Source organism: Berghia stephanieae, chromosome 6, assembly GCF_034508935.2.
Source record: "Berghia stephanieae isolate SIO BIC M18660-M18661 chromosome 6, UCSD_Bste_1.3, whole genome shotgun sequence".
Taxonomy (NCBI): Eukaryota; Metazoa; Mollusca; class Gastropoda; order Nudibranchia; family Aeolidiidae; genus Berghia; species Berghia stephanieae.
Window position 1 is genome coordinate 35354379 of NC_088365.1, and position 16635 is coordinate 35371013.

Sequence of the window (16635 nt, forward strand, 5' to 3'; positions counted from 1 at the left end):
ATTTTTTAATCATTAATAATTGCCCGCAACTACGCCAATGTATTTCTTATTTATTTAAGTGTGTTGTCTGAAAATTTGAAGCAATTCTATGCCATAGTCATTGAGATATAGGCATTTTAGTGCATGTACTGAAATTTTGACAAGGCAGACCAAAATGGTTGTGCCAGCAGGGGAAACTACTGGGTTTATTGGTGTGATAGTAAAGTGTTAAGTATGTCTGCTTTTTCATTTGCATTAGAGTATAATACATGATCATGCTCAAGGGGCGCTATACCAACCGAATAGCACCTCCTACTTTTTAAAATAAATTTCCAGAGCTTTTTGTTTGAGTCTTCACTCAAGTTCCTTAACATAATTATGATAGGCTCTTCTACTCTCTCTTTGTGTTTCTTTTTTTCAGTCAGGTGTAATTGTACCAGTCTTTCTTATTGTTGGACTTTCTCGCTCTGCTCCATGCCTTTTGTTTCCGTCTGGATAATCATTTGACAGTAGTGTTTATCCGTGGTTGGTGAAATTTCCTTGAGCTTTCCTTCGTTGGTACATGTTTGGACATTATTCTGTTTACAGGGGTGAGAATGACTGGTCACAAAAAAGGAGGAAATTTTTCTTCGTGAAGATCATGACCCATCCATGCGACCATAACCTATAAATTTGAATTTCACTAAAATTTGCCGAGACACAATCCAAAATTTGTCTCGCAGCAATTTCTGACACGACTCGGTGGAATTTCAAAAGTTGAAAGTGTAATTACATTTGGTGGTTGTAGTAGGGACGATGATGTGGTGGTGGTTGTAGTAGTAGTGGTGGTAGGGATGATGTGGTAGTGATTGTAGTAGTAGTGGTCGTATGGATGATTCTGTAGTGGTGGTTGTAGTAGTAGCGGTGGTAGGGATGATGTGGTAGTGATTATAGTAGTAATGGTCGTATGGATGATTGTGTGGTGGTGGTTGTAGTAGCTGTGGTAGGAATGATCATGTGGTGGTAGTTGTAGTAGTAGTGGTGGTAGGGATGATGTTGTGGTGGTTGTAGTAGTAGTAGTGGTGGTGGTAGGGATGATGATGTGGTGGTGGTTGTAGTAGTGGTAGTAGGGTTTATGATGTGTTGGTGGTTGTAGTAGGAATGATGATGTGGTGGTAGTTGTAGTAGTAGTGGTGGTAGGGACTATGTGGTATTATTTGTTGTAGTAGTGGTGCTAGGGATGATGGTGTGGTGGTGATTGTAGTAGTAATGGTATTAGAGTTGATGATGTGATGGTGGTTGTAGGGAATATGATGTGGTTGTAGTAGTAGTAGTCTTAGAGATGATTGTGTGGTGGTGGTTGTAGTAATTGTGATATGATGATGTGGTGGAAGTTGTAGTTGTAGTGGTGGTAGGGATGATGTGGTGTTATTTGTAGTAGTAGTGGTGGTAGGGATGATGATGTGGTGGTTGTTGTAATAGTAGTGGTGGTAGAGATGTTGATGTGTAGTGGTTTTGGTGAGTGTATTTATTCAGTGATGATAATAGCAATTTGTTTTTTGTTTGTTGCTTTAGGTCTCTTCCAACACAATTGAGGTTATATGAGAGACCGCTGAAACAAAAAAACAAGCAATCTAACAAAAATAGTACAAATGTCAATCAAAATCATAACCTAAAGATATCATAAGCTAAATTATAAATAACCAAGAACAAACAGGCAGAGGATTTACAGGAAAAAAAATATCCCCTGTCAAAAATACAATCACAAACCAAAGAAGCAGGATAGGCTAGTAAAGAGAAGAAGAAACGACATCACTATCGGATCGTACACCCATGCGAACATCATAGGTATATGATTCAAGGGTGGTGCTCCCATCCAACCACCCGCAATAGCAATTTGTCAAAAAGGAGGAAAATGTCTCCGTCTATCGATCAAACACAAGCAAAGTATAAAAATAACAGGAACATTGTTTTGTAATTTGTATTATGTAATATATTACTATTACTAGTATAAATCCATTCTTATCCTTAGACATAAATTGCCTTTTTGTAAACATTTAATGAATTGTCCTTTCCACATGTTAAAGGCCTACAATGTTATTCAAATAAAAGGCCAGAAAGTGTTGTTTTGTTTTGATTTTTACTTTATAAAGCAGGCTACAAAATCTTTTTTTACCGAAACCGAGTGGTTAATCAGCTTATAAACAACCCAAGAATCTTTCAAATTTAAAGTCCAAAGGTAAAAAGAAAGAAGAGTAAACTAAGCCAATCACCATTACTTTATTATAATACATATATTATCTCTGTATAACCAGATGATGTAATGGATCGTTGTGTGTGAGAGAGAGAGAGAGAGAGAGAGAGAGAGAGAGAGAGAGAGAGAGAGAGAGAGAGAGAGAGAGAGAGAGAGAGAGACCCATTTGTCTCTCCCCTTCCCCTTCAACCATCAACTAGCTAATCAAACAACACCACTGTTCTTCTATATCAACTGTGACATCTGGTGCCATTCTGTCTGGCCCGACGTCATACAAACGGGACCATCACCAGTTCACGAGACTGAGCACAGGTGTCAAAATATGACATAAGACATAATGGTGATTTTGTGGTTTTGAGGAAAATGCTTGACACGGCAAATTCAACGGAAAATATGAGAAATTCTCAAAATCAGTGTTTGTTTATCAAAAAAAAAATTTGAAAAAGGAGGAATTGTGATGGGGATGGGCGGAGATAAACTACCATTTAGGCGGAAATCCGCCTTTAGGCGGAAGATTCTCAGCCCTGTGTTTAGGTGGTTATTGATTGCAATCCAAACATCAGGTTCAAATCTCTGCTTAACCAAAGTACATTCTTTAGGTCAAGGTTATCAATACAGCATGTTATCTCAGTTATTTATTCCATAGTTGAATTTGAAGGTGTCCTGTACATAGCGCCCACAGTGATTAGGCCTTGTTCTGTTTTGATATTTACAAACACCGATTCTGATTTTGTTTGAATGCCAAGCTTTAATACTGAGAGGTTCGTTGTTGTTACAACCAGCATCCCACAGTACCTACTTCCTCTGTCTTTTCTAAACACGTTGAAATCTGTTTCTGGTGGAAATATTTCACTGTCCTTTATTTCAGAATCTTGCCATGTCTGGTTTTATGTCTGACATCAATTTCCAAAATTCGGGTAGTTTTGGAGTTATACTTTGAAAGTTTATGGTTATAGTTCTAAACACTGTTGGTTTGCCTGTTTGCTATATTAAGCACATTATTTGAGCTGATTCGGTTATTGATTCTTTTCATTTAATTTGGACTCATGTTGGCCCTTCTTCCCCTCTTTGCTGTTATTGTCTCATTCATGTCTCTATATAACATGAGTAAAAAAAAATACAAACTACATATAAGTTGATATTGGTTAAGTCAATGTTATCACTCATATTCAAGATAAAATTACAAATAAACAGGCATTTTCATTGAATAAAAAAGCTACTGTTAATAGGTACCGCAAACTGAATTTTCAAACTTGAAAATGGCAGTTGATTGTTAGTTATATGATTAGTACAAGCCATTCGAAGAATTTTGATACCAAATACAAGGATGTATCTTGAATATTAAGGAAGTTATGACGATTCGAAATTTTTGAAATTCCGTCGTTTTTCGCCAATGGCCAGGAGACCAACTTTGGAACACCACAAACAAAAATGTATAACCTCCAGACACCCAAAACCTCTTGAGTACGAACCCAAGTATATAGAGAACAAACTCAATTTTTTTCAGGGGTGTGACACAAAAATAAAATTGTCGTTTATTCAATCAAAAATGGGAAAAAGCCCAATTTCCCATGTTCTGCGAACGGACATGAAAATCTTCAATTTTAGTCAAATTCAAAAATTTGTAAAAAAACAACAAATAAAGCTACATTAACCAAATACATATCAAATTAAAGCTAAAGAAAAGATCTATTACAGCAAAGGGATATCAGAAGGGATGGACCCAACCAAATGTACTTTGTCATAATAAAAGTACACACATTCATCATCAATTACAAAAAATCATACATTTTGGAAAATTCATAAAAAATCAAAGAAATTGTTAAAACCACTTATGTTTCCACACAAGCGAGGGATATCGTATATATTTCATGTAAATATTTAATAGATACAAATATATCTCCCTCCATTAGCTACTAAGCAATTGAAAATGACACCCTAATTTCAATATTATGCGAACGGACATGAAAATGAAACACAATCCGCTGTTTGAAAATAGTGAGTGATGGATCAAAAATTAGCAATTATCATTGGTATCACTAGATTGAACACTGGCAAAATGAGCAGTAAGCATTACAAAAAGATCATCCAAACTGCCTGACAACTTTAATTTAGTCTTTTGACATATCGCTTTCTGAAATCTAATTTCATTGCGAAATGCTTCTATAGCTTGTTTTTTGGAAAAATATCCCTGCACTTTCTTATAAAGAGTATTTACATTATCAACATTGGTGCATGGACCACCATGTTGTTTTAAAACAGCAGTTAAATTAGATGTGATAGTGATTGATTTAACTTCTTTTTGGAGTTTCTTTTCTTGGTTTTCAACCATCTTCTCTTGCATTTGTATCTTTACTTTATCTTCCTCTTCTACTTTCCTTTTCTTTAAACATGGAGCATATGATCTACTAAATTTGAAAAGATTATCTCTTTCATTAGATGTTTTACTTGCAATAAAATCAACAACATCATTTCGCTTAGACATATGAATGCTAGAACGATTAAACAATGAACAATTTCTTCTTTTGTGGACATCAAAATCGAAGTCACCAAAGGCACTTTCACCAATCAAATTAGTCAATGGACAATGAGCTAACTTAGAAGAAATTTCAGCGGGCAATGCTGAACTAAATGAGCCATCTAAAAAGTCTGCTAACTGTCGTTTAGTTACAGCAACAAGTTCAGTACAAATGGTGACAATGGCATTTCTCATAATACATAATTGATCATCATTACAATTTGATACAAAAACATTGATTGCTTGAACAGTAGGACTAGAAAGTCTAAATTCTTCACCAAACACACAGACAAAATCATCATCCATAAGGCAAGAAGGATCTTGGAAAAAAGCAAACATTTTCTGAACATACAAATAAAAATCATTATATTTCACTTTACTGCTTGTCAACAAAATCCAATATGGCCCAGTCACCTTAACATAAAGTAAAGCAATGACACATATCAAGCACATAATGGTGGGATCTGAAATGTCATAACTCAAACTGATCATTTTCTGATTAATGGTCTCTGGCAAAATGCTAGATGAAAAAAAAACCTTAATGCTTGAGTGGTGAAAAATCAATGCTGCTGCAGCTGCATAAAAACAGTTAAATCGATTAGATTTGAATGATGGAATTAAAGAGCTGGGACAATGGGTCAACCAGTAAACCCGATAACCATTCTTCTGATCACCCCTGGGACCAAGCAAATCACATGCATGTTTGATTGTCCGTGATGTAGCAGTCATATCATCTGACTGGAACCTAGCAAACATTGACTCTCTATCCCTCCCAAGACCATCCCCATCACCCAATTGACATTCAATATTAGACAATGCAGTCTCACAAGCAGCACTCATACCTAAAAGGAAGTGAGCGTTACAATGCAAAAAGGAAATTTGAACACCTCGACCAAGTTTTTCATTTATATAATCATTCAATTTTGAATCATACAATTTCATACAAGAGGCCCTATCAGTCATTGTGCTAGTAACCTTTTCTAACAAATTATCTAAAACATCATGAGTGGAAATATCTGAATAAGAACTATACACATCATATACACAACATATTGACTGTCAAATCCAGAAGACTATTGGCATCTTCACAAGCAATAGGACTAAAACCTAAATACAATGTTGTATCATTGTCTAGTGACACTTGATGGCCTACAATTTTCTGCTGGTCTCGTGATGTACCATCAGAATGAAGAGTAACATTAGAAGAGTTCAAGACGCCTTCAGCATTTTGTAAATGGCAAATAACATTAGCTTCTTCACAAATATTGTTACATGTTCTGGCACAAGGCAAATGATCAAAACTGTAATTAAACTAGACATTTTGAAATAGTAGATATACAATGCTTAACATTGTCAGCAGACACCCCTACCCTTGACATCAAATCAATAACTACAGACCGCATGGCAGAAGAATAAGCATTTTTACAAGGCTCTTTAACAGAAACAACATCAACATCTTGAAACGAACATTTACAACTCTCAAAATCATCATTGTTCTTATTTTCTTTCTCAAGTAATTTTATAGTATGCTTTAATTGCTTATTGATAGAGGACAAATTATTCAATTCATTTTTAACATTATCAATTTCTTTGGTCTTTGAAGATTCAACTTCTCTTGCTTTACGCTTAACATCCAAATATTTATCATTTATTCTTTTTCTATCTTCCTCAGCTTTATCACTTTTGATTTTTAATTCTTGAAACTTGACATTTAAAGAAGTACGCTCATCATGCAAATCAGTAATTACAGACTTCAATGTTATAATTTCTTTCTGTAGGGTATCAATCTTTGCCTTTAAATTATTGGTATTACAAGTACAAGAATTGGAGAGTTTTACGAGAGAGGGTTCTTTCTGTTGTACTGGAATAAATTTAATAGTAAATTCTTCACATAAAAATGAGGTAAAGGCATCAGCATTACGATGTTTATTTCTTTGCTTAGCTTTATACAATTTCAATACAGAGGAAAAATGTTTTTCAATATCCTTTAGAGAAAATTTTTTATGCAATAAAATATCTACCCAAGACCAAAAAAGTTGCATAGAATAATTCATCGAATTGATGTGTTGGTATAGATCAATTATACCTTTGTTTGTAAGGATAGATGAAAGAAAAAAGTCTTCGGGTATTGCCCTCACATTCAGTCTGTTGATTCCCAATAGAGTCAAATCGTCAGAAATGGCAGATAAGTCCAACGGATTGTTGAGGAAACCAGCACAATCATCCCCGTCAGTGAACTTTTCCCAGGACGACAAACTCCTTTCAATGGCATTCCTCACACCAACGCAGGCATCAAATGCTGGTGTTATCTGCGCCATCCATGAATCGACCTGGAATAAAGACAGAAAACATTTTTCTTTTCAAAATCAAATTACCAATCACTGTTTTGTAAACTGAACTTACTTCCTTCTTGCAAGCAGTTGTAACCACTGGTTTTGTTCTGAAGTCCAGATCGAGATGTCCCCCCAGGTTCGCACCCCGACAAGACCAATCAGACGCAATGGTCTTAACACAACTTTCCTTATCTTATTGGAGACTGATGTTTTGCTTAAGGCTGCCGTTATGTGCACCCCTCCCCACCCCACCTACCTAGCACAGTTAACAAGCTATTCATGTCTGTGATTTTTATAATAATAGAAAATTATGCTTTGATTATTCCTGTTGAGCATGTTTCAATCCTTAAACTTACAAGTCAAAATCTTGAACACATAAAAGTAAAAGCAAAGACATTAAAATTCAATGAACATTAGTATTGCTGTTACCATCTGTCCTGAACTTGAGGGAGGAGAAAATGTATTTTGCGTAATCTCTAGTACAGGATAAAAACTCATGACCACTCAGTTGCAACTTACTTTTTCCCAGGAACATCCTCCTTCTTGTTTCAGCAAATGAAGCTGTAAGAGTAATCTGTTGTCAACAACAATGGATGGGGGAAGGTTTGGGCGACGACCTTTTCCAGATGCAAGGAAAGTGTTGCTCAAAGCTTGATACTGTTCATCTATAATGGATATTAAATGAAAAAAAATCAAAATCTATATTGATTTAAAAGTTTACAGGTTATAGCTACACAAAGAAGGTATGATGGTTAAAGGAAAAAAAGAAAACAAAACAACCCTGAAAGTTCTTAAGTCTTACTCGTAAACCTTACACTTACACAGACGCCGCCATCTTGAATTTTGTTTACTAACCCTAACGACATGACTGACACTAAAACTATATTCATAGATAAAAGAAAATATGCTTAAACACCATGCACATGTCTAAATAACTTGAGTTATCATTCATATTAATGAAATATTTAAATAGTTAATGCATTAGTTTCTCTGAAAAAAATACGCGTTGTGTCAAAGTTGACCCGTTGCACGAAGTCTGGCTTGAGTCAGGATCCATTCGTAATATCAACACCACAGACACATAAAATGGATAAAAACTGCAGTCATTTAGATCACAAATACATAAAACATTGATATACATGAAGCTATGAGTATTAATGATATAATTATCACATTAAAACTCACCTTTTAGATCTAATGATCCATTTTGAGAAGAAATTCCAAGCCCGTTCGTCTGGCCGTGCTCCAGGCAGGAGGCCATTGTAAAGAGTAAATTCAATGCTGGGCATCGGGTTTCTTATCGCGCTGGCGGAATTGGGCGATACCAAGTAATCGTTGTTGAATTAGTTATTTTAAAAGAGAATTGAACGATCTTTCACATGGTGGTTTCGGTTTTTCTAATTTTGCATTTTAAACCCCTGAAAATCCCGTTTTTTGAATAAAGTTTGAAAAAAAAGTCACTTAAAATTTTATAACCATCGTGAATTTAGTATCAACAGATTCGTTAAGATTTACTTCATCGAATACTGCAATAACCAGCACGATTACGACCACGGCCCAAATTCGCCGAGCATTCAAACGCAGTATGTTGAAAAAACGCAAGATTTCACGAGGGGAAAACGTCAGATCGTCGTATTTTTCATCCGATATCTTTTCTTTATTAACCGAATCAGATAAAATCAAAAATAACACCATTGGAAAGGGCTTTTCTTGATCTTTTCACTGATACCATTCATTTTAAAAATGGTCGAAATGTAAATAAATTACAACAAGGTGAATTTATTGTGAAATCAACGAAAAACGCTCTCAATGCAGGTTATGCGGCAGTTTGCGGTACCTACTGTTAAGTTTTTTCATTGGATAAGAACACTTACAAATGATTGACTTAAGACTTAGTGCTTTCCCTGATGTCCGCAAGACAATTTATTCTCTCACATAACAGATTTGAGGAACATATGATTGGGCTTGCACAATATTTGAATATTAGTCTTCATAAGAAGCCCTCCAGAGTCAAAAGTTCCATTGCAAAGAAGTTGTACTCTGAATAGTTGTCAATCTGTCACAAAATACTTTCCAGAAGATCTAACAGATTGAGCTACCAAATGGAAACAGGGTTGGTAGAGAATTCAGGCTCTATTTGAATAATTCACAAATCAGCCAAATTAACTTGTTTCAGTATCTGTATCCCCTTCTAAGCTTGTTGACTTCCTCTGTCAGTCTGTTTATCTGTTCCACCAGATTTGGGTTGTTAAGTTGTTCACTAAATCTGTGGTCCAGCCACCACTGACGAGATTAGAAAAGAAAGGAAAAAAAACCTTTTATAATTAAACTTAATTGTCTGAACAGAAAGGAGAAAAACTAAAGCAACATAACAAAAGCAAACACGAATAAACAAACAAACAAAAAAACCTACCCCAAAACACCACAAAAACAAATGACCAAAAAAACAATAATAATTGTATCAATATATATATATATATATATATATATATATATATATATATATATATATATTCTAACCTCATTCTATTATATCCTCCTACAACATTGTTTCATCCCTGATTGAATGTTCAGGGAGGTATTCGCTACAAGACAGAATACCTCCCTGAAGATTCCATCATGGATGAAAGAAACAACGTATATATATATATATATATATATATATATATATATATATATATATATATATATATATATATATATATATATATATATATATACATATATAAAGAAGAACAAAAAAAAACCCAAAACAAAACAAAACCTAACAACAAAAAACAAAGCAAAGCAAAAATAACCAAATAACAAATTCACAGTGGATATACATATATATATATATATATATATATATATATATATATATATATATATATATATATATATATATATATATATATATATATATATATATATATATGTATATATATACATATGTATATATATACATATATAAAGAAGAACAACAAAAAAACCCAAAATAAAACAAAACGTAACAACAAAAAACAAAGCAAAGCAAAAATAACCAAATAACAAATTCACAGTGGATAAAAAATTATTTGTTGATAAAATGATGAGTTTTAGCCATAATGAATATTAAGCTGAATTTCTAAAATATGAAAAGATGTTCAAGGCTACTGCTCTTTACCTCTGTTTGATCTTATTTGATCATCATTCATACGCGAAATAGTACAAGTAGGCCACAATATCCAACAAGCCGTTATAAAGAACACGCCAGAGGCAGGTGTAAACAGGATAGCAAAGGTACTAACCATGGGCCTTATCAAAATCAAAGCGGCAATGAAGGAAACCATAGTACTGAAAAGGATAGAGGTTAGCTACCACATTAAGAGAAGTTTACTGTGCTTTTATAAAAACAAATCCTCATTTGGAACAATAGGTTGAATCCAAGCAAAAAAAAAAAAATCAAGATAAAAAATAACTTTTTAATCACTCACTAAATGATGATTTAATTGTAATTGAGAAATTTTCTTTACTTATTCCTTTCTCATCTAGTGGATACGTTCCTTTGATTGAAATAATTGACGTAAAATACTTTATTCAATGTTAGATAACCACCCCAAATTGAAATTCGTTTAATTAAAAAGATGTAAATATTCATGATTTTAATAAATACGATTACTTTTAACAGTGTACAATAAACAACAAAACCGGATTGTTTTCATTCAACTTGTTAATAGTTGACTTACCCACATTTCAAAGTGTAGCTTGTACATGTCAAATCGAAGGTCGAGATAATCTTGATGGGACTGCTCCATTACTGTTTCCAATTCATCCCGAATGAGCTTGCGTAGATACTCCTCTTGGAATAGGTGAGGCTGTATTTCACTCTGCTGACTTCCATCCTCTATCTGTATGCTTCTTGACGATCTGTCAACCAACTGAGGCTAAAGAATTGAATTTCATGAAAAAAAATTGTGACATTGCAATAGCAGAAAGCTTCTTACAAAAATATAAGAATAAGAAAATTATAATGCAACAAATCAAATCCAATTCTACAGCAAATACCAGCGATTTAGCATCCATGCTGTTGTAGAGGAGGTGGTATGGGTGATGATGTGGTGGTAGTTGTTGTAGTGGTGGTAGGGATGGTGATGCAGTGGTGGTAGTTGTAGTAGTGGTGGTAGGGATGATGACGTGCTGGTTGTTGTAGTAGTGGTGGTAGTTGTTGTAATGGTGGTAGGGATGATGATGCGGTGGTAGTATAATGGTCAATTTTTTTCAACTTCCGGTACAAAAAGTAAGCTTCTAAATTTTCCAAGACAGCCATTATTTTTTTTCAAATTTCCGGTACAAATCCGGAAATTCTAGGACGGAAGGCACGGCTGTTCTGGTCAGTTTATATTGACGCTCAGTATGCTCATCATTTGAAAGCATAACAAATAATGTATTTTTTTGTGAGTAAACCAAATATTGAGTAGCTATTGTTTAAAACAATTCATTTTTGTAAGCAGAAATGTAAACCATACTTCCAACCTTTCAGAAACATGTTCATGAAATTTTTTTAGCAAGTCATGAATTTAAATAAAGATCTGATAATTAATGATGATGATGATGATTGGTTGTGATGTGGTTGATGATGATGATTGTTTTTCAGAAATATTAAATTACTAAAAAAAAAATCAGGAAAACAGAGGTAAACGAGGGAAATCAGGGATGATAACAAATATCAGAACAAATAAAATTGGGCGAGTTGGAATAACAAAATACAAATTTCATAGTATGTAAAAAGAATATGTTTTTCTAATAATATTACCTGCTTCAATTCATCTTTGATCAAAGCTTTGACTTCCGATTTAAAGTCTTCTAACCAAGTCTTCTTCATCTGATGTATGTCTGTGAAAAATCATTGACATTAAGCAAGAGCTTGAATGATTGTTTTCCAAATTCTAAATATAAAACTTGTTGAACTTGTAAATAATAAGTAGTACAATCCTGCCTTATTTGCTCAGTGTTTTCAGGTGTCTTTTAGAATTCTTGTAAAATCTACACTTAAAAAATGACTACTTTCAGATATCTGACATTCTACAATATTCCACACTATTGTTTTGAAACAAAGAATTATCTCTTTACCGAATTTTACATTTTGTCAGTATCCATATCTGACTGTGCAAGCAAAAGATACAATTTCATATTAATTTTTATCTTAAAACAAAAGTAAGATATGATTCATAGCGCTTGCATTGTTCAAATTGAATCTCAAGTTTCAGCTAAAAATGATTAAGAAATCATAGCTGTTGAATGCACGGTTAGAGGCAGATACAGACTATGGTACTGTATATTACCATGTATTAAAAGCAACTGAAAAATAGACTAGCAAATCCTGTCATATCGTATGTTTAACCACTGTAATTTCTTCCTGAAATTAGGTGATTGGCTTTTGCATGATTGCTTCCCATTCCTTACTGCCATATTATGTTAATTAATCACCATATACAGCTTATCAATGTTGTAAAATGCCATAATGAACTACATAAAATCAAAATAGCCAGCGAGATATTTACATTATAACAACAGTTCAATCACATATTCTGGTGATCACTACTACTGACTGTAATTTTCATTTATAGAGTGGTGAAGGTTGTCAATATTGTCATAAATGCAATAGTAGATAATAAGACACCGAATGGTCAGACTTGATAGGTAAAATATCTAAAAACTAAAATAACCATTGTTAAGCATCTAGGTTTAAATGCATCAATGAATAATATGAATATAATAATAATAACGTGAACACCAATGGGAAATGAACCCAGGGTTATGGGAAGTGGAAACCAGTGGGGATTGAACCCGGGGCTATGGGAGGTGGACACCACTGAGGAGTGAACATGGGGCTATGAAAGTGGACACCAAAGGGAGTGAACCATGGTCTATGGCAGGTAGACACCAATGGGGAGTGAACCCAGGACTATGAGAGATGGACACAAATGGGAATTAAACCCAGGGCTATGGGAGGTGGACACCAGTAAGAATTGAACCTGGGACTATGGAAGGTGGACATCATTGGGGAGTGAATTCAAGGCTATGAAAGGTGGACAACTGATGGAAGTGAACCCGGGACTAAGGATTATTATCATTATCATTATTATTATCATATTTATTATTATTATTCCTCTTCTTCTTATTATCATATTCATTATTAATATCATTATTATATTATTATTATTATTAATCTATATCACCATTTATCATGCCTATCTTATAATTTTATTTCCAACTGATAATTTCTATTCAATGGAAGCTTGCCAACAAGATGTGACCTAATATCTTAATTAAATGAAATAATCTTCAAGTAACATCTACATAGAATGATCCAAAACAACAGAACCACTTTCCACAACAAACTTATCCACGAACAATAACTCTGATCAGTTATTTAGGCGGATGAGGTGGCAGTATGTGCATTGATCTTTAACATTAAAATTAGGAAAAATACCATTCTTGTATTGCTCTTTTTGATAAAAAACATCACTGTGAAAAAATTGCTGCGCAATTGTTTCACTTGTTACAGTTAAAAAATTTCCTTTAAAAAATAACCCTCCTTGTCTACACAACAAATGTCAATCTAGTTCCGAATTAAAATTAGGAAAATTCGGAAATTCGAACGCTATCAATGCAACCATTAGTACTTCCAAATTTTAATTCGGAAGCTGTCATGGAAATAAAATGAATTGTTAAGTACACAAATAATCGTTACGGACACAACAGCAGTGTTCCTTAAGTGTTTCAGTACATTGAAATTGGATACACAGTACAAATTCTCTACGTGTACAGCAGTATCTCTTATCATGAGAGTTGTTGGTATTAAGAAATATCAAAGAGTTTGGGGAAACTGGAAAATGTGTGATAAATAGGAAATCCTAATAATTCTGAAAGATTTACATCCCTGAAGTATAAATAAATATTAAAAAATGAAACATCCTCACCATTTGCTGCTGTGTGAGTTGAAGAATCTGTTTTTGATCTGTGGGACATAATGAGATCATAAATCTAATGCCATTTAATAATTATCATATTGATTGTAGGCACAAGTTACTATGAAATTTAATGTTCTCTTTCAATGTCTCTTGACATCATATTAAGCATATATTGTGGCTATGTGGTTTTGTGATATGACACTCGCCTTGGGACCAGAAGGTCCATGATTCAAGTCCCGCTCTGAACCGCACATAGTTTAGTCCTTGGAAAAGGTCCTTTACTCATATTCTCTTACTGTACTCAGGTGTAAAATGAGTAAATGGCTGTTAACAACGCTGTCTCTGTCAGAAAAATTGTAATATCACGTAACAGGTGTAGTGTCTCATCCTACACGTGAAGTGTTGTTGTTGGCTTGGGACCTCTTGTAAAGCACTTTGAGCATTTTTGGATATTGGGCTATATAAATGCTCAAGTTTTTTTTCTTCTTTTAGTGTGCATGTGTTCATTTCTTTGCGGATTCTCAAAGTTTTCAGGCTGACTGAATGACAAGTCCTGTCTGCAATAAGGTGGATCCAATGTCACACAAGTTGGACAAAAGAACGACCTAAGGCATGGCAAAATGCTAAGCAACTATTCCTTACCTTATTGACTACATATCAAGATCCTTTTATTTTGACAACTTTATTGGCTTGTTATTCTTAAAACAGATGTATCTTAAAGTTATTTTAGCACCAGGAAAAAGATAGGTAATGAGATCGTCAAACTTGACTTCAGCTTCTCTTCCAATTGGCCAATGAAAACTAAGGCAAAGGAACAACCTCTCTTCAGTGAGTCTAATCTCAGAGACATAGGAATAGGACCACTGACAAAAAGGGATGGTCTCGATATTAACCATAATGTGACATTATAAAACAGAATCAGAATAAACAAAGATAAAAAAAAATTAACAAATTTAAACAATAATTGAATTTTCCAAAATAAATACACAGCCTAATGGAGGGACGAAAGTAACAGAGAAATAAAAGAGATAAATTTAGACATCTAACATCCACCATCTTGTACCTTCAAGATTGAAATTTATCAAAATGATGTTCATAAAGTTATTATTTTTTTTGTACAGTCAAAGCCAGTGTTTGGAATGTTGCTTATTATGAATGATCTTTCAGTTACCAATTTTTTCTATATACTTTCCAATGGTTAATCAGAATGCACGCTGGTTAATTGGAACAATTTGAGGGCTTATTCCAACCTTTTTGCAAAAAAATGAACCTTAAACAAAAACGTCTTATTGAAGAGGTATATTTAATAATTTATTATCTAATAATGGTATTATTGTAGCTTCATAATCAACATTGTCATTGAGTCACTAATAACCAATTCTCCGTTATCTTTTTTTCCAAGATTTCAAAAATTAGGTATCTTGTGGAACAATGAATAATTTTTAAAAGCACAAGTTATGACGCCTTTGATAAGCATGCCCCATGGGATTAAATTGTGCAATGTGTTTAACTATATTGGGTGAAGTTTCATTTGTCTTTGATTTATATTGGGTGAATATGGGTTATGTGTGTAATGACAGTTCTATATATCTGTGTTTTTCCTTTCACATCTGTCATAATGATGACGGTATGCAATATTGAATATTATGACACGAAAGTCAAAGAAATCTCTGTATCATTGGATACAATTATTACAACACTATAAATGGAACTACAGATATTATACATGCATAGTAATTTATTCCACAAATACAACCATTCACCAGCACTGTTCCAATTCAGTGGTTTCGATTGGAGTAGGCGACCATAAAATGTATATCAACATGACAGAGAAATCATGAAATAGACCTATCCTAAGCAACAATTAAAAAGTTGGTTGACAGTTTCTTGCAGCAAATTATTTACCATCCTCTCATTTGGTTATTGGTGGAATATAACCAAATGAGGTGAGGATAATAAATAAATAAAAAAGTTGCATATTTTTCCAATGAAAGTCAGAATTTAAGGAAAAATTCATACAAATGTTTCTACCTTTATTTCCATGAATTGCCATTATAAAATGCTTTAGAATTGATGTAATGTCATGCAGTTTGGTACATATCTATTTCTTGCAATCATAGCAACATTTTCAATCATTTTCCTCCAATTTTGCTTTGGGTGAGATATCCGAATTTGGAAGAAAAATCACAATTTTGCTCAATTTAAACTTCTAACCCATAAAATCTGTATAAGTAGCAGGTTTGACAAGAGACATAATACGTGATGAGAAAAATAAACAAAAGTAAAATTATTGCAACATTCACAAGCTATGATTATTATTGAAACATTACCTAGTGTTGTTATATACAGATAACGGTGAAAGACTTCCATTTAGGGGCGTTTTTTCAATGTGGTCCCCTTGCTGCGAGAACTTGGAATTGACACTATTGGCTGGATATGGTTTATCATCAACTGTTGCCATGTTGGAAAAATTTGTTCTTGATCTATTGAACAAGATATAACTTACATATATATATTATATATATATATATATATATATATATATATATATATATAATATATATATATATATATATATAATATATATCATATATAGCTCATGGTTTACATGATCTAATAATTCAATTACTTTTAAAA

At 33.5% G+C, this 16635-nt stretch overlaps 2 protein-coding genes across 4 annotated transcripts in view; both read right to left on the reverse strand.

Annotated features, from left to right (window-relative positions):
- Positions 1-386: 386 nt before the first annotated feature.
- The window catches only part of LOC144974947 (uncharacterized), a 44314-nt gene continuing 28065 nt past the window's right edge, over positions 387-16635 (reverse strand). Inside the window, exons 13-19 of one of the 3 annotated variants that reach the window (XR_013645835.1) lie at positions 16329-16481; positions 14008-14045; positions 11838-11917; positions 10771-10968; positions 8901-9346; positions 2736-3428; positions 387-557 (exon numbers count right to left, since the gene is read on the reverse strand). Coding sequence is in view for 2 of the 3 variants with exons in the window: in XM_078918488.1 (XP_078774614.1) it covers positions 9236-9346; positions 10771-10968; positions 11838-11917; positions 14008-14045; positions 16329-16481 (580 nt within the window). In the remaining variant the exon portion in view is untranslated. Of the gene's footprint in view, positions 558-2735; positions 3429-8900; positions 9347-10770; positions 10969-11837; positions 11918-14007; positions 14046-16328; positions 16482-16635 lie in introns of those variants that run through there. The other 2 variants (XM_078918488.1, XM_078918486.1) reach the window with 2 other exon arrangements.
- LOC144974948 (uncharacterized) lies at positions 5258-8903 on the reverse strand. Its single transcript, XM_078918489.1, has 3 exons — positions 8249-8903; positions 7583-7728; positions 5258-7060 (listed from the first exon to the last, which is right to left on the reverse strand). The coding sequence occupies exons 1-3, from the start codon at positions 8322-8324 to the stop codon at positions 6038-6040; spliced, it is 1245 nt and encodes a 414-aa protein (XP_078774615.1). The 5' UTR covers positions 8325-8903; the 3' UTR covers positions 5258-6037.

Excerpts from the sequence above, each read along its gene's own strand:
- LOC144974948 (XM_078918489.1), bottom strand. The coding sequence starts at position 8,324 with ATGGCCTCCTGCCTGGAGCACGGCCAGACGAACGGGCTTGGAATTTCT. Across the intron at positions 7,729-8,248 it reads TGGATCATTAGATCTAAAAG|ATGAACAGTATCAAGCTTTG; the intron begins GTGAGTTTTAAT and ends TATCCATTATAG. Across the intron at positions 7,061-7,582 it reads GAGGATGTTCCTGGGAAAAA|GTCGATTCATGGATGGCGCA; the intron begins GTAAGTTGCAAC and ends TCTTTATTCCAG.